The 27,976-nt window shown below is 42.1% G+C and overlaps 1 protein-coding gene across 3 annotated transcripts; it reads left to right on the top strand.

Moving 5' to 3' along the window:
• Positions 1-30: 30 nt before the first annotated feature.
• Positions 31-27,975, top strand: ODF2 (outer dense fiber of sperm tails 2). Of its 3 annotated transcripts, XM_075185126.1 has the most exons (20): positions 32-220; positions 5,549-5,659; positions 6,721-6,846; positions 8,825-8,995; positions 9,086-9,273; positions 10,368-10,497; positions 10,581-10,712; positions 11,316-11,390; positions 12,931-13,002; positions 13,106-13,222; positions 14,534-14,719; positions 16,576-16,685; positions 16,770-16,905; positions 18,504-18,614; positions 18,918-19,022; positions 22,887-23,045; positions 24,028-24,128; positions 25,242-25,404; positions 25,494-25,619; positions 27,015-27,975. In XM_075185126.1, exons 1-20 carry the CDS (start codon positions 206-208, stop codon positions 27,186-27,188), a joined length of 2,508 nt encoding a protein of 835 aa, XP_075041227.1. In that variant the 5' UTR covers positions 32-205; the 3' UTR covers positions 27,189-27,975. The 3 variants fall into 3 exon arrangements, with proteins under 3 accessions (XP_075041225.1, XP_075041227.1, XP_075041226.1); XM_075185124.1 differs by lacking the exons at positions 22,887-23,045; positions 25,494-25,619; positions 27,015-27,975 and having other exon boundaries at positions 31-220; positions 25,242-25,452; XM_075185125.1 differs by lacking the exons at positions 32-220; positions 5,549-5,659; positions 6,721-6,846; positions 25,494-25,619; positions 27,015-27,975 and adding an exon at positions 6,928-7,140 and having other exon boundaries at positions 25,242-25,452.
• Position 27,976: the final 1 nt, after the last annotated feature.

Below are 27,976 nucleotides of genomic sequence, written 5' to 3'. Positions count from 1 at the left end.
TTGTCATGACAACTGACGTCACATAATCCCGCCCACCGGTTCTCTTGTTGACAAATCAGGGAGCGCGGCTGTTGGAGACGCCGTTTAAATCCACCAATGAGGAAGAGATGGGGGAACATGTTCCGGAACGACAGTAGAGCGGTGCTGCCTGAGCTTAAGGGGCTTCACCTAGTGGGGAGGGGGCTGGAGTGTGCCCAGTGATAAGATGCCACCGCCTATGGTAAGCATGGGGCAGTAAGTGACACAGGAGGGGCAGGAGGAGGAGGGTGATAGTAAGTGGGGTTTAATGGTGCAGAGGCTGTGGCTCTAAGGTTATTGTGGAACTACAAGTCCCAGCAGGCTAGGACAGACTGTGGGTCTCCAGCATGACCTGCCAGAGAAGAATCTGCTGGGACTTGTAGTGCCACACCCTATGGAATTCAATGGGTTGCCTAAGAATGACAGGGCATTCTTGGACTTGTAGTTCTACGACAGCTGTAGAACACTGGCTGTCTTACTTCGCTTCATAGATCGTAGTTGTTGTTCGTGATGGTGCTACTGAATGTTCTATTTATATAAGATAGACAGTCCCCATTACAATTGGAAGAGCAGGGTCATGTGATGATGCTAACAGGCTATAATTTACATTTTACTAGTTATGTATTTGGGCCATCTATATACTGAAGGTGATCATGTGTTGTGCTATATTATATGAGGTGGAGATATATATATATATATATATATATATATATATATATATATATATATATATGATTTTTGAGGACAGTCACATGGCTGCTTTAAATGCTCATTTAAAGTGCAGCATCAATCATTAATTTCTATGAGAGGATATCACGTGAACACTTTAATCGCCTGACCGGTTTTTAAACCGCTGATGGTAGTATGTCCGGAGTTCAAAGTCCCCAATTAAAAATCATCATCATCACCATTTATTTATATAGTGCCACTGAGTCCTTGCCCCATTGGAGCTTACAGTTTAAATTCCCTAACATACAGACACACAGAGAGACTAGAGTCAATTTTTGATAGCAGACAATTAACCTACTAGTATGTTTTTGGAGTGTGGGAGGAAACCGGAGCACCCAGAGGAAACCCACGCTAACACAGGGAGAACATACAAACTCCACACAGATAAAGCCATGGTCGGGAATTGAACTCATGACCCCAGCCCTGTGAGGCAGAAGCGCTAACCACTTAGCCACCATGCTGCCCGTAAAAATTCCCTCCAAGTAACACGCATTATATTTGAGCATGCCCGATCACATAGCGCACATTACAAGCTGTGAGCTGTAAAAGTTCTGTACTCTTTCAAAATCAAATAAAAGGCTGAATAAATAGCTGTGCACACTTCTGAAGTTAAGACATGCGCTAGCTGTGAAAGGCATCTGTCTGACACTGCCCTTAAACCTATTTTTCATAGGACACTTCAACAACATTTTCATCCCCAGTGGCACAAACTTATATCCAGAGCAATAAGGATTTTTTGCAAAATTTGTTTTACATTATTTTTTTTTATCTTCTTGGCTTTTGAACAGTTGTATACAGTTATGTTTTGCCAATGCGGTTTGTAGTCTTGATTAAGATTTGCCTGCAAAAGCTGAGGTGGCTGAACCGGTTTTGCAACAAAAATAAAGTCTAGAGCTAAACTCTAATTTAATGCTGAAAACAATCCAGTTTGTATTGGAAGAGGCTAATGTTTGGTGTCTTATCACCTCCCTGATTACGGCTTGGGTTTATTAGGCAGTTGAAAGAGGAAGCAGTATCCATAGGAACAGTTTACTAGGACTCCAGTCATCTGGGATTTTATCCAAGGCTTGTTACTAGTCAGGTGGCTTGAAACCTACCTGCTTAGTACACTTACTCTAGTCTTCTGCTTTTAAAGTACATTTATTCTTCATTAAGGTAGGAAGTTACTCTAGGTAGAATGCATTATTGTATTTGTTTCTCTTTAAACGCTTTTTTGTTGTCAGCTGCTGTTACTCATAGGTGGTCCTGATCAGATATAGGTTCTCTATATGTCTTCTTACTATTATTATTACTTTTAGTGCAAAACATTTGTACTAATCTTACTCTGCCTCTTATTTTCCACAAACTAAGGTTAAATGTATTGCTGTATTTTTATTATTTATGAATGCTTGCAGTTTATACACTTGTATAAATATAATCTGTTATCCAGTTTCAGCTACAATATTTAATGTGTGTGAAACATTGCAAGTATTTTTTAATCGTTGGTGAACCAGTGACACATTTTAGGAAGGAAATGTTGGTTTGCCAATTGTCAAATTGCTGAAGCACAGCTGAAATTGTATCAAATTTGTCACCAGTCAGTAAAATCCAGCACCCTTTAAATACCACAGCAGATGGTTTATCACACTATAGAGTCCTGAACCCCTAGATTAATATTTCTGTACACGTTTCTTTTCTAGATGCTATTACACAACTAACTTTTGGAGAAGGTTTGAATATTTCCAATTGTAAAGCGCTACGGAATTTGCTGGCGCTATATAAATAATTGATAATAATGCAATGATATAGCGGTAAAGCATTATAAATGCTAGACATGAGTTTGTTTTTATAAAATAAATTCTGTGGCCTGGCAACTGTGTGAGAGAGGGTGGAGTACATGTAATTTATTCCAATTTATTCCCACTAGCAGACCTTTAGTGCTCATGGGCGGTTGCACACCATAGTTTTAGGCTACATACACACTGCCATTTAAAATACCTTTTTAATGCATGTAAAAAGATATATAAACTGCAACGTCTTTATGTATGTGTTGTCAACTATGTTCAATCTACTTTTGTACACATACATTTGTGGTAAAACAGGAAGTTGGTATCTTGTCCTAGCCAAACACGTGTAAATGCTTTTTAACCAAGTCTCATTGAAATGTGATGTGCTGTTTTAGTGCATCTGACGCGCAAGAAGCAATAAAAGTAACTAGAGATGCTCAGGCTCGGTTCCTCAAGAACCAAACCCACCCGAACTTAGGGGATCCCAGTACTGAGCCGAGTTGGCTCGGTACTGCCATGCGCCCTCGGAACTAAGCAAAACGTCATTGTGACGTCGTCGGATCTCGCAAGTTTTTAATTCCTTTTTAAGATCCAACATAGCGAGGGGAGGGAGGGCTGACCCCCATTTTTCTTTTCTGCCACTGCCGTGTGCCAATGTGTCCTAGGTGTGCTAGGAACTGCCATGTGTTTGTGTCAGTGCTCTGTCACTTACCATCCAGCCAGGTCGCTGCAGTCTTTGTCCGAAAGTGTATGAAGATAATATTGTGACCTGTGAGGTGGTCTAAATTGACTGCAAATGACTTGAAATTAGTGTTTTTGAGGTTAATAATGTAGGATCAATAAAAGAGCAAAATTACGTGATTTTAACATATTTTAGGATTTTTTCTAAAAAAAATACAAAACCAAAACACAGGAGGGTGGTTTTGCCAAACCCAAAAAGCTAATCCAGATGCAAAACCAAAACCAGTTCACGGGAGTCAGTGAGCATCTCTTAAAGTAACGCACAATAGCAGAATCCCAGATACATCTATGTAGAACACAAATATGTATGGTATCTTTTGATACAATGATTTTTCATATTATTTCTTAATATGTTTATTATGATTATTAACTTTCAAGTATAAGCACTGACCTGTTGCGCATCTTTGTACATTGAGAGATCATAACACAAACAAGCAGAAGGTAAAGAAATGCATCTCAATTGCAGAATATTAATGGCAGTGGTTATGTAGCCTTACCTGCGTTGCCTTTGTGGTGAGATAAACACAGATTCTAAGCTTGCCAAAATAGTCGCCTATCGACCGATTTGGACTTGTATAGACAGATAGTCCTCAGAAAAGAGAACTGTAGGTCACTGTAAGCACTAGATTGCCTGTACTACCGACGTCTGACATCCTGGAAGCACAAGGCTCCATTTTTGGTTTGTTCGGTGTTTGATGGTAGTACTGCGAGAGCTGAGAGCGCTACAGTCCTAGGTGTGTCCATGATCTGTCCTGCAGTAACAAAATGTGCTATATAGTATAGTTTCAATGATTGTCACAATAATTAAATATTTTGACACGTAGTAATGGTGTAGCACGGGTTACTGCACCCTAATAGAGACCATTGATTAATAAAGAAAATGGGTCTGTGTGTTAAGTATCCACAGACAGATCACAGGACCACTGGTGGAGCACATGGGTGTAATTAATTAATGGTCCAGCTAATTAGTGCTGGGGAGGAAGCATAAATAGCTGGATCTGTGTTATAGGCGTGGTGACTGACGCCAGCCAGCTGCCGGTGACTAGGACTAGTGAGAGGACTGAGTGTCTAGCTAGAGTTGCAGTCTGTACCATCCTGACATCCATGAGGAAAGCTACAGCAAAGTGGTTCAGCAAACCTGTGTCACCATCATCTGTTTGACGTGCTTGTCACAAGATATAGAATATGGACTTGTGATCGACAATTGGAATAATGTCTTTGTATTACTCCAAAATGATTGATGATCTTTATTATGGTACTCGGAGACTGTTCCTGGTGTGTTACTGTACTATGCACCATCATTGCTTGTCAGAAGAGAGGAGAGACGTCATAAGTTATTTGGGGAAAAATCTGCATGGTTGTGCTTTTAACTCCTAGGGATCAGTGATCCCTATTGTGCCTGTGTCTCTACACCTGAAGGGATGGGTGAATTATAACCACCTGTGTGTACTAGCCCAGATCATCTGCAGTGAATATCTACAGGATAATGGCCGGTAATGACACTCTCCAGTATGTTACACTGTTCAATTATTCAATATTAATCGATTATCTTTTGTATAATTTAAGTAAAATATATTCATTGCCATGTACAATATTATACAGATTATGCCATGACACCAGTCATTTCTAATTACACGTCTGCATAGGACTACAAAACATCCTATGGTAGGCAGCAGACCTGACTAGATTTTATAAATGTGTAGCATTTGTGCACTTAAGTTTTCTCCCAAATCCTCTCTTTTTATATTTTGTTTTTTGTTTTTTGAAGATTTTGTGTACACTTCATCATCATCATCACCATTTATTTATATAGTGCCAATAATTCCACAGCACTGTACAGAGAACTCACTCACATCAGTCCCTGTCCCATTGGGGCTTACAGTCTAAATTCCCTAACACAGACACACAGACACACACAGACTAGGGTCAATTTGTTAGCAGCCAATTAACCTACCAGTAAGTTTTTGGAGTGCGGGAGGAAACCGGAGCACCCGGAGGAAACCCACGCAAACGCGGGGAGAACATACAAACTCCACACAGATAAGGCCATGGTCGGGAATTGAACTCGTGACCCAAGTGCTGTGAGGCAGAAGTGCTAACTACTAGGCCACTGTGCTGTTACACATCTTGTCATGTTTTTTATTGTTCCCCGGTGTGATCTGATAAGATGACCGAGGCGTAGTGCGGTAATGACTCGCTGTCGGACTCTGTGACATGCAGTGTTTTGGGCCTCTTGTGTTCATTTAATTTCTGTCAAATACTGAACTTTCCTTGTATTATTCTGTGTCTACCAGAAAACCATGAAGCGCCGCTCGCCCTCTCCACCCCTTCACGTCCACGTACACGAAAGCACTCCGGTACATGTCCATATTAAGAAGGGACCGAAAAGCGCCTCAAAAGTACAGGTGGGACATGGTTGGATCTGATCTACTGACTTATAATAGTTCGGAATATTGTTTGTTTTTAATTTATTAAAATTGAAACCAGAAATAAAACCTTAACGGTTCCACATAACACTGTAGAACCATAATCCCTTGGCTTTGGATAAATATAAAAAGGAATGCTTAAAGTGGCCTTTTGTCACCTTCACACAGAGGAGGCAGCCATTTTGTGGAAGGATTTGACAGACGGCAGCAACGTCACTGGTCTGACCTATTCATGCAGACCATTGTCCAGCGAGGGACAGTGGATACTCAGTCCTGCTCTACAGTTGTCTTTTGGTGGAGAACCTTGTTTCCTCTCTCTCTTGTTCAGTTGATCCTTTTTGTTCTGTCCATTGGGGCTTTAGGTAAAAAAAAATACTAGGGGGTATATTTACTAAACTGCGGGTTTGAAAAAGTGGAGATGTTGCCTATAGCAACCAATCAGATTCTAGCTGTCATTTTGTAGAATGCACTAAAGAAATGAAAGCTAGAATCTGATTGGTTGCTATAAAACCACTTTTCCAAACCCACAGTTTAGTAAATCTAACCCTAGGTATCTAATAGACTACTATCTGAGAAAAGGATTTAACGTAATTATAAAAATCCCATTTTTCCATGTCACTGTCCCATTAAAGGACAACGAAGACCCAACATGGACTTTTTCCACATATGAAGTACCACAGTGATGTAAGAAAAAACCACATCTCTCCTGTTAAGTGTCAGCTTCCTAAAAGCAGAAGTAGACGAGCTCTGGCTCTCCACTACAAGTCCCAGCATGTCCTGACTGCATCTGGTGTGGAAAGCCAGATCTTTCCTAAGCTTGCTTTAAAGACTACCATGTAAAACATACCAGAATTATTTAGTCACATATAATCAGGTATTTAATTTAGTTCTAATACACAGGACTTGCAGAAGTTGCTTCTTAATGTGGAGATCTTCTGGACCCCGAAATGGGCTACAGAGGTACAACTTCACCAGGCCGCTGGTTTAAAAATTGTAAATTATATATAAATGTATTGATCGTGTTTATATACTCTTATCAGAAAGGGACCAGAAGTAAAATGAAAAGCGATGCAGGAAATTTACGTCGTAGCGTGAAGGTGAAGACCAGGGTCCCGTGGATTCCCCCGGGAAAAACATCTTCACGGGATACGGGTTACAAGTGGGAGGTAAGATCTTTTCCTGTACTGTATATAACAGTAAATATGACCTCATGGTTTGTTTTCCAGCAGTAAAGGGACACAGTTAAAGCTGGTCTGTGATCTAACAATGCATCATTGTTACAAGAGCTCCTTCTAGACCTCTGATAGGCTGTATGGCCCCTGACCCATAGAGCTTTGCACCATTCCAACTGATGACCATAGAACACCCGAAAATGCTACCAACAACAATATACCTGAATGAGATCTGAAGCTGAGCCAATTCTATCACCATATTTGTATGTGGCATCAAGATTTTATTGGGTGAGGTAACACTGTGACCCATTATAACCATTAGACAGACTGCTATACCGATTACATCTTCTAATTGGTCTTCAATACAAGGGGAAAAAGGCAAGTCTTAGGAAGCTTGAGTGTCTCCGGCTGTTAACCCACAAGTCCCAGCATGCCATGGGGGACGTTTATAAAACCTGGTACACAGGAAAAGTTGTTATAGCCCCTATTACCAGAGTTTACTTTTATTTTCTACATTCGTATCTCCCAACATTTCAAAATACAAAACAATTGGGATCAGTTAGGCCTGTCCCACTGAAACCACTTCACGTTTCCACCAAGGTATGCCACCAAGTCATAGTGGTCATACTAGGTTTGTCAACCAAAACTGGGACTGTCCAACCAAGAAATGGGAGGGTTGGGAGGTAAACCACTAGAAAAAGGACAGGCATGGGGTGGTTGCCATGGGTTACAGCACCTTTATTCAGTCACCTGTGCACCAGTTTGCAATATATATATATATATATATATATATACTACTATTCCTACTGCTTCTGCTAAATGCCTCTAACCACAATCTGTGTCATTGTGACGCACAGCTTTCTTCCTTTACACGCTAATAATATTCACTATTTAAACAAATAATGGATAGCATTATGTTGGTATGTTTGAGTTATATAACTCCTATATCAATCCATATACAACTTATGTATTTGAGATAGCAAATATATTTGCTGCAGTGAGTAGGGGTAACCTGACAACATAGATCAGAAAAATGAAAATAAATGCAATTGGAAACAATTTCCGTTGTACTTTGTAACCTATACAAAACCCCCAAAAAAATTAATAATTCTGACTTTAGTTACACTAAAAGGAGTACTTGTTCTAAAACATAAGTTTAACATGTTGACAAATTAAATAATGGAAGCAATTGTTTCTATTATAGGAAGTCCTTGGTTGCTGTTACTGCCCTTAACAATGTTTATTCAGTGACTAAAAGCTCTTAATAGATAGTAACTTAATAAAGAGAGGTGGCATCCGGGCAAGAATTAAGTAATTAATTTACTTTTAATTGGATCAGTTCCTAAAATTTTCATCTCCAAATTTTGTGATTGACATAACCTAAAGCAGACGATACGTAGCCATGTTACCTGGCCGAGACCTGAAGGTACAACGTGTGGTCCTCACCGTCCCACCAATGGTGACCATTTGGATGGTTCTGGCCTGAAGATTAGATCAGTCGTTGACCACGATAATCATTTATATATGCGTTCATTGACTGATCCCAATAATGGGATCCACTAGTTAGGCCTGATCAAGGAATGACTGGGTCAGTCCAATTTGGCCATCCGCGTGTGAGCAGAAATCTAGGTGTTCATGTCCAGGGCCAACTTTGCTCATAAGCAGATCTCTTGAAATGAATAACTGCCAAGAAACTGCCCTGTGACCATACAGAGTTTACCGATACAACTTCATGAGTCGGGTACAATTTGTAACACTATAGACCATTAATGGACAACAGACGGAAATTATTAGAGTTTACACTATGCCCAAGTGCCGCCACAGGTGTGCCATATAATTTTAATGCTGAACTAATGAAACCATTAAACAATTATTGCAATGTAGAAGGCATATGTACGTCATAAAAGGGTGGGCACTTTAACTATATTTATCGGACCTACCGTAGGAATCATGTTGTTACTTTCTCCAACAGGGTTTGACACATCGCTTGGAAATCACACCACCGGACATGGAGAAGATGATGTCGGCTTTGCGTATGAGTGACTTGTCCACCGATGAAGAAGAGTGTATGCGAAGCAAGATCAATTCCTATGAGAAAAAGATCAACAGCTTGATGTGCGAAGTTGGGACCTTGAAAAACGAGGTGAGGGGAATGTCTGGACCTCTGCCTAGCTCGGGGGAAATCGGTATAAGAACAGGGAAGACCAACCTATCGACAAACTCTGCTTATCAGGTGGAGCTACAGAAACGGGACCATTCCACCGAGAGGTACGAAGACCAGCTGGCGGCCTCCAAGCATCTGTTGAGCTCCAAGGATGAAGAACTACAAGAGGTGTCTCTGGAACTGGCCGAGACGGAAGATGAAAACTCCCGTCTGAAGAGAAGCATTGACCGAATGAAGGAAGAGACCGGATTAAGTTTGTAGGTATCCAAATGGGCAGTTTTGCTGTCAAGCAGTGGTTTGTTTAAGAAGCTGTATTGCAGAGTCATAGCTTTAATTCCTGCCTGAGAGAGTTCATTGAATTATTTAGCATAGCATAGCAGGGCTGTGGTATATCTGTCAGAGGGAGTCTTCAACATTCCTATAGAGATCCTGAGCCTCCTCCAGTGATGGTCAGCAGGTGGCCCGGAGACCCAATAGAGCTCTCAAACCTGTAACCCTCTTATTAAAAGGAATATACCAAATTCTGTCCTTTTTAAAAGTGTCTCCAAGAGCCCGTGCAGCTGGTTAGTCCATGAAAGGATTGTGATGACTTCTCACCAGCTTCACTTGACAATTAGAGCTTAAAAATGTTCATTATCTTCAGATTCTACCCTCTCCCACCACCATTCCAAGATGAAACTGTACAGCATATGTCAAGACAATCACTGCAGCCCACTGAAGTGGAGAACTCCAATCGCCCAGTCTTATTAGTAGAGCTGAGACAATAACACTAATCCACTGTATTGAATATGTATTGACCAGCTGTACAAAGGACAGGCCGCATTTTTCTACATGCTGGCAAATGACTTCGACTAGAGGGTATATTTACTAAACTGCGGATTTTGAAAAAGTGGAGATGTTGCCAATAGCAGCCAATCAGATTCTAGCTGTCATTTTGTAGAATGTGCTAAATAAACGATAACTTGAATCTGATTGGTTGCTATAGGCAACATCTCCACTTTTTCAAACCTGCAGTTTAGTAAATCTAGCCCTAGATGGTCCAAAAGTGGTGTTTTGGGCTGTGTGTGCCAATGCAATTAATATTTCTCTGGACAGGTAATTGTGGCCTCCTTGTGAGACCAAGTGGACACTCTTGGCATCATTAAAGACTTAAGCATAAAACCACTAGGGTGGTCTCAACGTCAAGGAAACAAAAGGTGGTGGATACTTATCCTTCGTACAGTGGCCAATGAAGTCCGTATACTATAGAAAAGTCACCATTTTTATCTTCTGTTTACTACCCTCTTGTGCTGTGTTGGTTGGATTTTGTGCTCCAATAACCCCTGTACCTTATCTATTTCCCCCGTTGTAGGTGGCACAAGCAGCAACTACAAGAAGAGAAGTCACATCTGTTGTCTAAGCTGGTGGAAGCGGAGCTGGACGGGGCGGAGGCGGCGAGACAGGTTAATGCGTTGCGTGACTCCATCCAGCTGATGAAACATGTAAGTGATGGGCATCGTAAGAAGCACTTGTTTGGCCGGCCTGCTAGTCAGACCCCTTCCTTGACCACTCTTCTCCTCTGCAGGAGAAAAGAATGACCACTACTGATGTAAACTTACTCACCAAACAGAAAGAAATCTTGTTGGAGAAACTGAAAACATTTGAAGAGACAAACCGCACTCTGAGGACTCTACTGCGGGAGCAACATTGTAGAGAGGTGAGAAGCAGAAATGAATTCCAGCACATTCATTCCATACTTGTTGTAGGATTTGTGCAGTAATCTTCTGTTCTGGCAAATCCCTGTAACACTTACATATTTTAGTACGTCTGTAAGAAGTTACAACTTCATACAGTAACCGACAAGGTGAATATTGAGCTCATCAACAGCTGGGGAAAAAATCTGAAATGTTTTAATTCAGCTTCAAAACTAGTGGCAAATATAACCATGGTATCAATATTTGGAGCTTTGAAAATTTTAGAAACACTAAAATTTGAATGTTGACCATAAAATTTACTTTAACAGAACACTGTTGTCGTTTCACAGTTCAGCCGCCAGGCAAGTAGACTCCATGTTAATACGGCTTTATGAATGCCTCTGTTTTACTGTGGTGGGTAATAATTCCCTGCAGTCTTGCTTGTATAACCTCACAACTATACCTGCTGCAATACACATGGACTGTCGGTTCCCAGTAAGAGAGCCATCATCTAAATAATAATCATAAAATCTGAGTTTGAGGTTATGTTTTGTATCACTCGGGGGGGACATGGAATAATTTTGGCAAGAAAAGGTACCAGTTTTGAGACCCTCTTCTGTTTACAGTCCGAAACACACCGGCTGCTGGAACAGAAAGAAGTCTTGCTGAAGAAGCTGGCTGATGCAGACACAGAAAGAGCGGTATATTTATTTATTACATAGTGCCACCATATGTCGTAGCTTTGTACAGAGAATCAAACACATCAGTCCCTGCCGCATTGGAACGTACAGTCTAAGCTCACTACCCCACAAACGCCCGCACTAAGGTCCTTTTTGGTCAGCAGCTAATTAATGTACCAGGGGGTAAATGTATCTAGCTGAGAGTTTTCCGGCGGGTTTGAAAAGTGGAGATGTTGCCTATAGCAACCAATCCGATTTTAGCTGTCATTTAGTAGAATGTACTAAATAAATGATAGCTAGAATCTGATTGGTTTTTCAAACCCCCATGTCTGCTGCACTGTATGGGGGGGGGGGGGGGGGGAAGGGAGTTCGTGAAATGTGGTAGCAAAATTAGATTTGTAAACGTTTCAAAAATAGACCAATCTCCTGGAATATATGTTTTGATTGGCAGTGAAATAGTAAATTGCTTATTTTTTTAACAATCTCTTATTCTGCATTAAAAAACTGGTACGCAAACCAAAAAGTACAAAACATGTATTAAATCCGTTTAGGGAAATATTTGTTTAAAGAGTCCTTTCCGTCTATCCCTGATCATTGAAGAACGGCCTCAGCCAACATAACCCAAGTTATTTTGTAAAATTTGAGCGAGTCTTTAACCAACTTAAGCGCTTGTACATGGACAAGCAAACGCTTCACTAGAATAGAACAGAGTAAGATGGCAAAGTTCTGGGCACCACTCTATAAAAAAGATATTTTGGAACTAGAAAGGGTTCAGAGAAGGGCGATAAAATTGATAAAGGGTAAGGAGTCATTAAGTTATGAGGAAAGGTTAGCCAGTTTAGGCATGTTTACTTTAGAAAAGAGGCGTCTAAGGGGAGATATGATTACTATGTACAAATACATTAAGGGTCAATACAGAGAGCTTTCATGGGAACTTTTTACCCCAAGGACTATACACCGGACACGCGGTCACCCCCTAAGGTTAGAGGAGAGGAAGTTTCACAACCAGAAAGGAAGGGGTTCTTTACAGTAAGGGCAGTCAAGATATGGAATTCACTGCCAGGGAAGGTCGTGATGGCAGATTCAATAGATATGTTTAAGAAAGGGTTAGACAAATTTTTAGCGGAAAAGTGTATCCAGGGATATGACCGTTAAACTGAAGTGGACAGTTGTGGAACCAGGGAGAAATAGGACTGCAATATTGGGTCCGGAGGGATTGTTCCTGATTTGAAACAGATTGGCGGTTGCTTTATCTGGATCAATATCAAATATAAGAGAGGGATCGTAGGAGATCCAAAATAGGTTGAACTTGATGGACTGTTAGGGGGAATCTGACCCCTTGTATATAACAGGAAACTATATTAAACTGGCACAAGTGTTGTGCACTTAAGTTTAGCTACAGAAAGTGGTCTGAAAAGCCCCCGAAGGGGTCTCTTTGGGCAGATGGACTCTTCTAGATGAACCCATCGCTCCAAATCTGGGTATATCTGTGAGATGTCTTATTTAAGCATGCAGAAAAGTTCTCCATTGTCACCAACCCAACTTCCTGTTTTTTTTGCAGCATCTCCAGTTGAGGCTTCACGAGCACGAAAAAGAGAGAGACGATCTCCGGCTTCAGCTGAAGACAGAAAAGGTCCAGGAGAGTATTTTATTTATTCCGCAGGAACACAAATGATCTCTTGTTGGTATTTAGAGTGTGCATTCCCATAGTCTGACTATTGTGTTTCCCTCCATAGGAGCTAGCTAGGACATCGACTGAATACTCCAAGTCTCTAGAAGTCACAAGGGCTCACTTACAGGGGCAGCTGAGGACCCGCGAGGCGGAGAATAACCGTCTGTCTGTTCAGCTGAGGGTGAGGAAAGGGTTAACTCGTTAAGATTGGATCTATAAGTGGACGCACCAGGACTTCCCTCCTGAAGATAAAGCTCTGTTATTCACATTCGCCGATTCACTAAAACTGTCCGTTTTCTGAGTAGCAGCATCCGTGATAAACCCAACTTCTCCAATTTCAGCATTCACTACCCTTTACTGTAAACTTACTGTAGTGGGGTCAAAAGCAGAGTATGGTCTCTGTTACATACACTATATTAAACGTGTATTTATTAAATTAGAATTTGTTTTTAGGCTTTTTTTTTTTCTTTTAAACTTGCATAGTGCACGTTTACATCCTTGAATCTGATTGGCCGATAGAAAGCAAAGATCTGATAGGCTGTATCAGACATGAAGTTAGTTACTCTTCATTCCTTGTCTCCATTTTGTGGGCTGATCCAAGATTTCCTGAGCAAGCAGCATGTCATTTGCAACCTGGCTCTGTGATTTCACTAGTTCAAAATGGATTCATAAGCCGAATATTGGTTTCACTTCACAAAATGTCTGCGTGCAAATGACAGGTATGCTATACAAGACACAGGCCCCAAATTCTGGGCCTGATTCTCCAATAGACTGACTACACTGACTGATCAGTGTTGACTAACCTGTGACACTCCAGGTGTTGTGAAACTACAAGTCCCAGCATGCTTTGCCAATATATAGCCGCTTATTGCTGGAAGGGTATGCTGGGACTCGTAGTTTCACAACACCTGGAGTGTCACAGGTTAGCCAACACTGGACTAGGCTGCAGTCAAGGGTACAAGGATTTTTGGGGGTGACAGGGACAGGTATAAACTGAAATTCATCTTAAATTATGAAATAGTTGTTCTCTAAAGTAAAATGAAAAAAAACATGAAAGAAATATGTAGTAAAGTTTTAATCTTGACCTATTCCCATGAGGATAAGTAAGTTGGAGAGACAAGGACAAGCGAGAGCGGAGCGATGACAGTACCCTTTCCATCTTCACCCTTAGTAGCGTTCGTTAACGCTTTATACAGTTATGATTCCAAATGAGGGGCACAGATTGCCTTTTAAAAGCCTGAGTTTTGAAGCCACAGGAATGTACACATTGGGGGTGGTGATTAACGAAGGTAGATTTTGAAATTAAGGACATATGGGGTAGGCAAAAAAATGTATATTAGCCTGGTGTGGAAGGAGAGAGGGTGCTACAAGGGTATTAGTGATCTGAACCCTTAATCAGGCCCTGACAAAACCTATCAAATCTAATATCTGGTTACAGTGGGTTAGAGCACACGTTGCTATCTGCACCATCTCATTAAACCTCTGGTTACAGAACATGGAGCACACAGAAGCTCGGCAGAAGGAAGAAATGGACCTGATGACTGCTCAGTTAAATGAGATCGGTCAGAAGGTGGAGTCTGAGAAGGAAGCGCTGAAAAAATCAGTTCGCGCTCAGAAACATCGAGCGGAGCGGAGCGAAGGTTCTGTGCAGCTGCTTAATTCCCAGCTCGTGGAGAAGGTGATTTACATCTATTGTAGCTGTGTCATTAATACGTGTGTCCACTTCTGTGTATGAAGAAGATGGAGCCCATAGGGATGGCATGCAAGATACGCTGCAGTAATACTAGTGATGTAGTACGATTTGTCTTGTATACCTGCATATATGGTCCCAACAAAATGAGTGGATGATGATCCAATCAAATTATTATTATTCTTATTAATAATAATATTATCACCATTTATTTATATAGCGCCACTGATTCTGCAGCGCTGTACAGAGAACTCACTCATATCAGTCCCTGCCCCACTGGGGCTTACAGTCTAAATTCCCTAACACACACACACAGACAGACAGAGACTAGGGTCAATTTGTTAGCTGCCAATTAACCTACCAGTATGTGTTTGGAGTGTGGGAGGAAACCGGAGCACCCGGCGGAAACCCACGCAAACACGGGGAGAACATACAAACTCCACACAGATAAGGCCATGGTCGGGGATCAAACGCATAACCCCAGTGCTGTAAGGCAGAAGTGCTAACAACTGAGCCACCATGCTGCCTGTTGCCCAGTGCTACTCACTGTTGGCGAAAGGTGGATCTAATAGTGCCTGTCTAATTGACCTGCTTGTAAAAAATGATGTCACAATGACTCTCAATGCTGGATTGGGATATTGGATACTGGAGAGGTTTTTTTTTATTTGTGGGCCCTACTAAAATAAGCAAGACAATGTGAAATTCCCTAAATTGCACAAAGTAGTTCAGTATACTTATAGGGGAAATGTAAGCTATGAGAGCCAGTCGGGAAGTAGGGAAGGGTGGGTAGAAATGAAGGATGGGGGATGGGGACAATAAGCGGGGGTGTGCAGGTACATAGCACTTATGAGATCAAATCAAATGCTAGACACTGGCAGATCGGTATATAACAGCATATACAAGAAACAGAAATAACACTGCTTGCCAGATATTTTTCGTGGTGCATGTTGCCCAGACCGATGGATCCAGAGGCAGCTCATATCCTGAACCGCGATAAGAATGAAAGGTCACAAAAAAGTAGACTGGGCAGAGGTAGGCAGAGAATTACGTGTTTCCCTAATGTGCCAGGGGGCCCAGACAAGTTCAAAACTGTGTTTGCCATGAAGATAGTAAGTAATACATTCCATGCCTGCAGTACGCCACACATAGTTTTTAAGAGCCGACACTGCTGGGGGTTATGGTTCTTACAGTGGTTGGCTGTTAGGGATTTGGCAGCGGCATGGGCGTGAGAGTTCAATTTATTAGAAGGAGCGCTCTCTTCAGGTATTGGGAGGTACAACGGTCCACCGATCCTTGGATAATGGACGTTGTGAGACTGAATTAAGAACGGAAAGGACCGTGTTCCAGAAGGGGACTATGCGAGGACAGGTCCACCAGATGTGAAGAAGCGTACCTCTCTGAACACCGTTCCGCCAGCTGCTCGGAGTGGTCATAGCATACATATTGGAGAGTTTGTCTGGTGTATAATACCACCTACAGACTATTTCTTTAATTGGCCTGGAAGTGGAGCTCGTGGCAATGTCCTCCTCCCAGCAAACTCGTCAGGAGGAGGGCCCAGGTCACTCATGGCGGCCCTGGGAGTCAACGGCAATCTCAACCATTTATAGATGGAGGAGATCATACCCTTGGAGAGCGAGGATTTCAAACATAGCCGTAAGGGTAAGAGTCCGTAGGGTATCGGTTGGGGAAAAGAAAATGACAAACCTGGAAAGTTTTTTTAAAAAGGGGGCAGAAGGGTGCGAGTTTTTGTTGAATATCTGAGATAGAGGCGACCAATATACTTTTTTTTTTTTAAAGACCTGTTTACTTGTAAGTATCACAACCACATTCTCCTCTAATGACAGAATGCTGAGCTTTCTTCAGCACTTTCCAGCATCGAGAACTGGAAGAGCCATTGTAACGGGCTGACGAAAGAGAAGAGTCAAGCGGAGACTGAGATCACCATGTTGAACAAGTAAGATGGGTGGGGAACACTGTAATCGGGAGAGGTGGGTATTGGGGTTTATTATAACAATGTTCTGATATGTCCCCTGACCAGGCGAGTATCCCAGCTGCTGGACGAGAGTCAGAACACTGAGGAGAAGACACGATTTGAGCGGGAAACTCAACTGGAAAGATTCCACCAGCAGACCACCGAGAACACCAACCTACGAATGGAGCACGAGAAGCTGAAGGTCAGTGGCCAACTACTTGGAACATTCACAGATCCATGAGTGACAGTCTCAGGATCTTATCAGAACGGAGAAAAGAGTTTGATCATTGGGAGCGATTTATTTATTTTCTTTTTTTGTACATCGGACATCCTGTTAGTAAGCCTATTTAAACCTAAAGTGGCCTACGACAGAGAATAATAGCTTTCTTTATGTAAAGAAAAATAATTACTCCCCAATTGGTGTGGTAAATGACAATGGTCACTAATGCTGGGTACACACTATACAGTTTTCAGACGACTATTGGGCAAATCAAACGATAAACGACCGTTCTGCCCCGTACCGCATTAGTGTGTACTCTGCAACAGTGAACGATTATTGTCCCAAAGCTCATCGTATCGTTTCATTTGATTTTTAAACTGAACGAAAAATCTTAACAATGGAACGATGTCGTTCCAATTCTGCAGTGTGTATGCACTCAGGACTGGCAGTGTCCATAGATCTCTATGGGGTGTGCAGAGTCACCATCTTTACAGCTGATGGTTACGACAGATAAAGAGCACAGATCTGACGGTAAAACGTGTATAGTGTGTACACAGGAATCGACTTGCAGATTGGGACTTTTTTTTTTTTTTACTTGTTGTTAAAATCGTTAAGGATATCGCATCGAGAGAAATGTTCTATAGTGTGTACCAGCCTAAGGGGACACTGCGATACATTGGGTACAGTACGTGGGACTAGGAGTCTAGGACTCAAGTCTTTCATCCTTACACTCCTCCCCTACTATGCCCCTCCTCTCCTGCTCAGACCTCAGTTTTTTTCTAAGTGCCTAGGAGATAGGTCACTTCGGTATAGGCTCCTGCCTATACTTGTATTAGTTTTAGGTACGTAAAAAATCTTCTTTTTGCACACTTGCTCCTAGGGACCAGTTTGTTTACATTGGGGCCATGCTCAGATCCAGAAAAAGTTGGAGATGCCACGGTTTACAATATATAAATAATACAATCATCTATTTATTTATATAGCGCCACTAATTCTGCAGCGCTGTACAGAGAACTCGCTCACATCAGTCCCTGCATTCTAAATCCCCTAACATACACACACAGACCAAGAGAGAGACTAAGGGCAATTTAATAGCAGCCAATTAACCTACCAGTATGTTTTTGGAGTGTGGGAGGAAACCAGAGCACCCGGAGGAAACCCGCGCAAACACGGGGAGAACATACAAACTCCACACAGATAAGGCCATGGTCGGGAATCGAACTCATGACCCCAGCGCTGTGAGACCAGAAGTACAATAGCATTGGAAAGGCTGCAATAACAGCAAACATCATATGTCAAGTAAAAGCGGAGTGAACATGAGCCAAGTGCTGTACAGCTGCTGCCCTAGGCTTGGTCCTCTGGCCTTTTCACTCATCTGGGCCTGGACAACCTAAAACTACATGTAGTGTATACATTTCCCTATACTAGACCAATAACATTAGTCAGTTTAGTGTCAAAAAATGCAACCCTAAATTAGTATTATTTAAGGGGCCACATGTACAATTAACTCTAAAGGGAAAACAATACACACTGCGTGCCTAGCTAATATGTAATATAACTCTTTCATTTCTTCAATATAGACTCATTTAACAACGGTGGAAGAAAAACTAACCCTGGCTCACAGCGAGGTGCAGCAGCTCAAGAGTTCTCTGCGGCAGTACGAGGGTCTGGTGGAAACCTATAAAGATCAGGTTTGTTCTTTTATATTCTGTATTTCAGTGTTGGCTAACTTGTGACACTCCAGGTGTTGTGAAACTACAAGTCCCAGCATGCTTTGTCAATATATAGCATCTTATTGCTGGAAGGTTATGATGGGACTTGTAGTTTCACAGCACCTGGAGTGTCACAGGTTAGCCCAACACTGCTGTATTTCCTCACCCTTCAGTTTTATTTTTTTGTGTGTGAGGCACAAAGATAAAATGGGGTACTGAGGAGAACAAATGATGACCGAGGTACATAGTACATTGTTCTGCTTTGACTGTATTCTCCTGCAGATGAAAAAGACTCGGCAGGAAGCAGATCATATGTGCCTGCAGCTGGAAAGATCTACCTTAGAGAGTAAAAACATAAAGGAGGAGATGAACCACGAGCTAGAACACGTATGTCAAATTATTATCTCAATATATCCATGTTAAAGTTGACCCTTTGCCTTCACACAGCGGAGGGAGCCATTTTGTGGACTGAATCCATTGGCTCGGCTTACAAAATGGCTGCCGGTATGTAGATGATGGGTCCATTCTGTGAGATCAATGCTCTGTTGAATGAAGCGTTAAGACTCACTTCGTAGGCATATAATTTGACAGATAAACTACCATCTCTGTATATTCTCTAACAATCATACTTAATTTCCTTTAATTTCTAAAGGTTTGTAAATAATTTAGACCAAGCCTGGCCAATCTGTGGCTCTCAAGGTGTTGTGAAACTACAAGGCCCAGCATGCTTTGCCAGTAGATAGCCAGCCAATAGCTGGCAGGGCATGCTGGGGCTTGTAGTTTCACAACACCTAGAGAGCCACAGGTTGGTTTAGCCCTGGTCTAGACAGAAGTCATTTTGAAGAATATCACTTATTTCTCTGTATATTTTCTTTTATTAAGTTGGGACTGCCATATTGATTTCTCAGGATAATAACTTTCGCAGAATGTATCACTTTGATATGGAAGTTTCTTTTTTTTAACTATATATTTTGTAAATTGTTTTTTATTTAATATAATTTATCAATTTAGTCTCCATTGCACAATTTCAAATACTAATTTTGCAGCCCCAGATTTAGTTCAGGGAGTTGCAATCTCCGATCCATCAACATAAGTTTGATCCTGTGGTCTACCTAAAGGTTACAGGACCTGATTGTTAAATAGTATTTGGACCTCCTTCACCATCCACACAAAGACCACGGACATTTCTCCTGCATAACTTGTCTTTATGTCTCTCCGGATGCTGGTCCTTGACTCTTGGCTGCCCCATCTAATGCCCATCTCCCCTTTTATCTCTTCTCTGCCTGTTCACTCTTCTCTCTTGTCTTCGTGCTGGCCCTGAGCCTTTGAAGCATATAGGACCTCTTTCCTCCAGTGTCCACCATTCATGGAATTTTTGACCATAGATCTGACATCTGGCTGGAATAGAAACCAATAATTTCGCAACCTTTTTAGCATTTTTTCGTTTGTTTGAGTTTTTCAGTAATTTTTCAGGGTGTTCTTCCACTTTGCAAAAGCTAATACAGTAACCGTTGTCTCTTGGCAGGGTGTAAAACCCAAGGTAGAGGCATCTGACCTCTTCTGGCTTCCAATGTACCAAGGGAAACATTATGTAACATTTAACTTAAAGAATACTCTCTCATTCATCCTATGGGTGACACTAGGGTATAAAGGGCAGTGACAGAAGCTTGGGCACTTTATATTTACTGGCAAAAGTTCAAGCTCCTCTCCCTCTATACTGCCATTGGCGGTGGTGGTCACTTTCGCAACCACCATAAACCCGACTGCATTTACAGAGACTACAAGTTCGAATGCTGTAACTCCGACATGCAGTCAACTGCGACTTCCTGAAAAACAGACTCTGAAGATTTCGAGCAGTACACGTCAGAGTTAACGGCACTCACACAGATGTCCATTTCAATCGCGACTCTTTCATTTATGCTATTAAGGGGGCAATGCAAGAAGCCGCTGGTTGTGTAATAAGTCCTGGACAGTAGACACCCGCCAACTCCTCACATTGCCCCCTTAATAGCATAAATTAATCGGTCACGATTGAAACTGATGTCAATGTGAGTGACAAAGAGTCAAAGCTCCCAATAACTGCTGGAAATCGGGGTGATTTTCAACACCCTGGTTAGAGCTTGTCCTGTCTCGAAGGGCAAAAAAGGTGGCCTATCTCAGTCATCAGATAGTCCACAAGAGTGCCCAGGCCATGATAGAAAGCATTAGGCTCATGTGTTGTGGCGGAGCAAAATGTTCCGGCCATCGAGGCTGTGTTCATTCCAGGAGTGGAGAACTGGGAAGCCTACTTCCTCAGCAAACAGGCCCTTCATCCAGGGAGGTGGTCTCTCGTACCAAAAGTCTTCCAGCAGCTGGTGGACAGGTTGAGTCAACCGGATCTCAATATGATAGCATCTCTGTTGAACCACAAGATGAGTAACAGCTGCTCCAGGACAAAAGACCCCAAGGCATTGTTAACAGATGCCAAACCGGTCCCGTAGGATTATTTCTCATTTACCTGTTCCCTCCGTAGCAATATTATTAAGGGTTCTAAACAGGGTAAAAAGAGAGGGTGCAGAGTGATCCTGGTTGTTCTAGACTGGCCAACAGGGTCGTGGTAGATGGACCACCTCAGCAATGAAGAGACTCTTCCATGAAGGTTCTCTCTAAGACAGGACCTTCAAAGCCAAGGTTCCTTTCTGCACTAGATGTCATCTCGGCTGGCTTTAACGGCATGGCTGTTGAGGCCATGATCCTTAAGTCCAAGGCGTTTACAGACAGTGTGGTTCAGACCATGCCAAAGGCCAGGAAGCCTGTTTTGTCCAGGAACTCTCATAGGCTGTGGAAGACCTACATTTCCTGGTTTAAGCACAAGAGGATTCCTACTTCATCCTTCCGGTTGGTGCATTTGCTCCTTTTCCTGTAGGACGTTATAGCCCTGGACTTGAGATTTAGCTCCCTGAAGATCCAGGTGTCTGCATTATCAATGTTGCCAGAGGTGCAGACCTTACCAGTGAGTGCTGCATGTGCAGCCTCCATACACCCTTTCGGTGGTTCTTTGAGGTCTAAATCTGGTACCCTCGGCATTGCAGCTCCCTCCCTTTGAGCCACTAGATTTGTTGGATCTTAAGTTCCTGACTTGGAAAACCACCTTCCTTGTAGCCATATCCACAGCTAGGAAGGGGCTCTGTCCTGTAAGTTTCCTTTTCTCAATTTACATGTGGACAGGGCTGTTCTTCAGACTAAGTCTTTACAACCCAAGGTCGTCTTTGTGGTTTTGGCCTTACATCGGGGAAGATCCCTGGATGAAGATGTCTGTCTTCATTCTTTGAGCCTTTTGGACTTTATGTCCGTAGGACTAAGGATGTGCATCGGACAGAGGACCTCTTGGTTCTCTATGATGCAGAAAAGGAAGACCTGCCTCTAAGACCATTACAAGGTGGATTATATCTGGAATCTACCAAGCCTACATTGGGGCAGGTTAGCCTTTCACTACGACTGAGAGAACATTCTGCTAGATATGTGGGTGCCTCTAGGACAGTAGTAGACAACATATTACTCTTCAGGGGTCACATGGTGCGGCCCTCTAGCATTCAAAAAGGCTGCACATTACCATTAATTGCAGAAACAAGTTAAAACAATACATTCAAACAAAGAAAAAAAGTGTGTGTGTGTAAAATGTAAAGGCATTATAAACACGTGTTACAAGCAGGTAAAGGCTTGGAGGGCCAAATGTGGCCCTAGGGCCACCCGTTGACCATCATGGCTCTGAAAGATGCTCAGTCAGCAGAGGGCTTCATCTGAGCTGTGCAGAGTGGCCACCCAATTGGCCGTAAGGTGCTACGCACTGCAACAGAGCGTTCCCTCCCTTTGGGATGTCTCCAGTGTCCCCCACAGAATGAATAAGAAAATGGGATTTGTGGACTGATTTGAAATTCTTTTCTCTGAATCCATGGGGAACACTGGACACCCTCTCTCTCTATGCTCGTATTCTTGTTTCCTCATTTTGTTTCCGTTATCCTGATTAGGATTTCATGGTCTGTTGTTTTCTGCTCCCCTCCCTCGTGTTCTATACTCCGGGGGCTTTGTTAGTAAAAAAAAATTAAGTTTTAGACAGCCAATATAGAGGGGGAGGAGCTTGAGCCTTTGCCAGTAACTTTCCAATGTCCCCCATGGATTCAGAGAAAAGGATATATCAAAATGCAGCAAAAATCGCATTTTCTTGCATCCTGATTTGTTTCAATGCTCAGTGCACCATTTCCTTGTTTGCAGGTTCATAGTAAATTTCAGAGTCGCTTAGAAGATCTAGAGAAACTCCCAGAAATGCTGAGGATGACTGAGTTTAAGCTGCAGGAATGTCAGGTCCAGCTCCAGGGATATGAGCAGAAGAACGCAGAGCTCTCTTCCACCATCTCTGATTTGCGCATTCGGGTAAGGAAGTGGCGCACCAATAGCTGTACTATGAAGATGGTGGACACAGCCGGACAGCACTGACCTCGAGATAGCTTCTGTTCCTTGTCCTTGCTTCTGTCTTTCTTATTAACACCTGTTTGTTCCTCATCTAACTGAGCATCACCCCCTCTACCTCTTTCACTGTAACGGCTGCTATGGCCAAATAAACTCAATCTGCAGTGATTTGCCTTGTGGATATTTGTGTGACTTTCCTAGTTAACTAAGCTGACGCCAGTCTTTTTAGAGAAAATAAATCGGCCACAATTCAAGACAATCTAGACAGGTAGAAAAGAAAAAGGTAAGAAAAGTCACATAATAATAATTATAATATTAATTGGATATAGAAATGACAGCAGCTTGGCATAGTTTGAAAGTAAACGACAAGATGTTCCATGAACACCAGTAAGGTGCTAGTTGTTCCTTTATGTGCAATGTAAGACAATAGAGCTCACTTACCAGCACTGTATGTGGATGTACAATCTGCACTAAACCATAGCGACCAATCACATTTCCTTTCATTGACGGCTTGTAGTAGAGGAGATGACAGCTCATTGCTGATTGGCTGCTGTTGTCTAGTGCAAATTTTGCACCAGACTGCAAGGTTAGTAGACAATCCCTCAAGTGTCCTTTTAGGTTTATTAGTCCTCTGATGATGAAACTAACTATACAGATTCCACCTCATATCATACAATAGTCCATGGCAAGCGGCATTCTTACTTGACATACTCCATTTTGTGTTTCCATGGCGATAACATGGACATCACTGTGTGCTACACAGGTCCAGGTTTCTGGGTGCGCCACCCTGTGACTCGCCAGCATTGTGGATCCACAAGTTCCAGCATCCCAAGAGTCTTTAGGTGGAGGGGCATGCTGGCACTTGTAGTTCCACCATTGCCTACCTCTGCTGTGTTTTATCAACTAGTAAACAAAAAAAATGTTTTTGCATATATTAATTTTGTAGATGGAGCAGCAAGGGGACAAGATGGAGTCTTCAAGGGACCGGTATCAATCTGCAATGGAGGAGAATAAGATTCTAACTCTGAAGCTGGATGAGCTGGAGAGGTATGTTCTATGCAGCAAGACTATAAGGAATCTATGCTTCTGCATTATAACCATACAATGTGATATCGTTAACGATTTTACCAATGACAAAGTCCCAATCAGCATGCCCATTCCTGTGTACACACTATACAAGATTTACCTTCAGATCTGTGCTCTTCTTCTGTCATAGCCATCGGTTGAAAAGATTGTGACGTGAGTGCGCACACACTGCTGAATTGGAACAACATCGTTGAATGACATTTTTAGTCTGATTTAAAAATCAAATGAAGCGATACGATTTGCTTTTGATCGATAATCGTTTATCGTTGGTGTACACACTAATGCGATATCAAGCCGAACGGTCGTTTATCGTGTGATTGGCCTTATAATTGTCTGTTAACCCTCTAGTGCAGGGGTGGGCAAACCTGTCCTCAAGGGCCATATCCAGTTCATGTTTTTAGGATTTCTTTAATCATGTACAGTTGAGTTAATCTATTTGGCTGGGTCAGTAATTACCCCACCTGTTTCTACAGACAGAAATCCTAAAAACATGAACTGGATATGGCCCTTGAGGACAGGTTTGCCCACCCCTGCTCTAGTGTGTACCCAGCCTTAGAGAGAGGGAGATGTATTGCCTTAAGAAACAAAGACCAAAGATACTCACACAAGAGCAGACACAGACGCTGGGGTGTGGCTGGATCGTATACTGAATAGCCAGATCCTACCGGTCGCAGTCAGACAATGGTTGCATACATGACCATATATGTTCATCCTCTGATTGGATTTTTTGGCTGTATCAAATCAGATGTTGATTGGTATCCGCAGTCTTTTTAGGGTTGTAGTTTTTAAAAGAATGTCTCTTATTATTACAAACTCAAGCTATATATCTTAACCTATGACAAGACTATGATATGATATACTGGTTCAGTTTATTTTCATTCATCTTTTTAGTTTTTATAGTTGTTACAGTTCAACTTGATTGGTGGGGGGGGGCCTGTTTGTTTTTTTTTTTTGCTTTTGCTTTTTTTTTTGCTTTAGATGAACATAAAATGTAATGTTCACGTTAATATAATACAAGATTATTATTCTGGTCTTTTATCCATTATAATATAATGGTATAAAATGTTTCTTCAGGAGACTGGAAGACAGTGGTACTCAAACCCGAGAACTTCTACAAGTTGTGGCCAAGCGGGAAGAGACGATTCACCAGAACCAGCTGCGGCTGGAGGAAAAAACTCGGGAATGTTCATCCCTGTCCCGGCAGCTGGAGGCTGCCATTGAAGACTCCCGGAGACAGGCACGTAACTCCTGGTGTGCGATCGCTGTCTAGACCAGGGTCTTACCACTGTTACTTACTTCTTTATCCAATCTCATAACCCCCTCCAGGTGGAACAGGGCCGGGAACGAGTTTCATCCAAAGAGAGGGTAACGCAGTCTAAGATCTTGGACCTGGAGACGCAACTGAGCAGAACCAAAACCGAACTAAACCAGTTTCGCCGCAGCAAAGATGATGTAAGTTATGGATCCAACCTCTACCATACAAGGCCATGAAATACCGGCGGGTACCAAGCCACAGTACCTTGTTAGAGGAGACCACGTTAATGGGTAGAGTCCACAACTGTTACACCCATATTTAAGGAATGCGCTTGCTTTTTACATCAATGTATTTATTATAGAACACATCCGTGTCATTTTATGTAGAATGTAACTCAAATTTCAGTCCAATTGTGCCACCTTAATCTGTAGCGGATCAAGGGGTTGGGGGTGACTGGGGCAACCCCCACCCCCCCTTCCACAGCACAAGCCTACCTTTAAATTGTGTCCCCGACACCAATCAGAGCCAGACAATCAGAATGGAGGGGGCATGCCTATGCTAAATCACCCCCCTTTCCCCCTTAAAAATAACTCTAGGTCTACCCCTGATATCAATGATTCTGGCGTTTTTATAATCCATAGTCTGCATCGGCTCTAGTATGTCCATATTGCTGGCACAGTAGTAAGCATTGTTGCCTTATAGCGCTCGGGCAATGGGAGTATTATTCCAATCTGTGCAGCCTTTGTATGTTCTCCATGTGTGGGTCTCATCCAACTGCCCTGTTTTCCAGTCCAAGGAAACATACTGGTAGGGTAATGTTACTGTGTGTGTGTTAGATAATTTAGACTGTAAGCTTTACTGGTGCATGGACTGATGTCAATTATAAACATTCTCTGTGTAATATATTTGCACTATATAAAGGTTAATAATAATAATACTCACAAGATAATTATCCAGCACTAGTGTCGTTCAGTGAGGTTCTGTTATTCCCAACAGTAAAGGATGTTAATGGCATTTAATGTGTTTGCATTTACTATTCAAAGTAGAAATATAAATGAGGGCGTTCTCATTATTTACTAGCCCCAATGTGAATGTCTTAACTCTAGTCCTTAAAGCTGAATCTATCGCACATAGTAACCCTAGACAAGACATTATCACATTAACATGACCGTACACCTCACTATCCTAAGTCCTAACCACGCTCTGACCTCATCTCCACAAAGGACACATTTGTAAGGGGGGGAATTCAATTCCCAGTGATGGAAAATAACATAATCAAACATGGTTCATATTCCTACTCACCTATATATATTATAAAATAACTATAATGGTTCTAATCATTCAAGAATGAACTGAACAAAATATTTAAATAATTTAAAATGTTTCCCATTCATAGTAAAGTCCTCCCACATATCTGGTCTGGGGTGCAGTGGATACAGTACTTGCAGGTGAATTCTAGTGTGTTCATTTTAAGACATATCTTTTTATGATTTGCTATTGCCTCTCTTTGCGCTGTACGGCGCACCAGGGCGTGCTGTATTCTGCTGCTGGTTTCCGTAACAATGTCGTCATTTCATGACTTTCTGTTCCAGGCTGACCGGCGGTTCCAGAGCCGCTTGCAGGATCTAAAAGACCGACTGGAGCAGTCGGAGAGCACCAATCGCAGCATGCAGAACTACGTTCAGTTCCTGAAATCCTCATACGCCAATGTGTTTGGTGAGGCGGCTCTATCTAGTTCTCCAATCCGGCCCAGAACACCGCTCTAAGCGCAACTCTCAGTGTCAGGTGGAACAGACCAAACACACACAGGGTCACCGCAGATTGCCTTGTTCACTCGCTAGTCTTCCATTGGATGTCCCTGGCATGAATTGCCAAGAACAAAATCTTTTATAACTCCGCTGTGGGAGATATTTAGTTAATTAAGTAGCTGTTGTACTACAACTCCCAGCATGCTATGCTAGTCGGTTGTAGTTTAGCAGCACCTTGCTCAAGTTTCTCACCAGGATTGTATTGCGGTTTGTAATTTATTTTACTTTATTTTTATTTTTTTTATATGTCACTTGTTTTTATTGTTGACTATGGATATTTATATTTGTTTTATACACTAATGACTTTATGGAATTACTGATTTTTGTATATGCTGTATTTGTGATATAGGTCAAAATCATGTCTTCTGCGCTCATCCAACTAAGCTTTATCTTCATCTTGTGAATTTATACAACACAGCCTGAAGCTGCGACCTGCTTTCACAATATCTGTAATTTAATATATATTTAATCTGAATCCCAAAACTAGGCAGGGCGTCTAGAACTCGCACACTGGCCCAGGATGGCTGGTGCAAAAGTGTCCTTATGCCCCTCCACACAGAAAGAGACACCCCTAAAAATCCACTCTACACCCCTTCATCTCATTTCAGTCATTTTTGCTCCAACAGGTCAAATCGTGAAGCCAAGTGATTGGCAAAACACAGACCCTCGCTCCTTCCTGCTTTATTGTGTGATTATTTGTTATGGCTTGTGACGCTTTATCATTAAAATGTCTGCTACTATGTTAT

The sequence above is a fragment of the Mixophyes fleayi genome, chromosome 9 (genome assembly GCF_038048845.1).
Source record: "Mixophyes fleayi isolate aMixFle1 chromosome 9, aMixFle1.hap1, whole genome shotgun sequence".
Classification (NCBI taxonomy): Eukaryota; Metazoa; Chordata; class Amphibia; order Anura; family Limnodynastidae; genus Mixophyes; species Mixophyes fleayi.
Note: the sequence above shows the minus strand (reverse complement) of the source record. Positions and strands in the feature narration are given on the sequence as shown.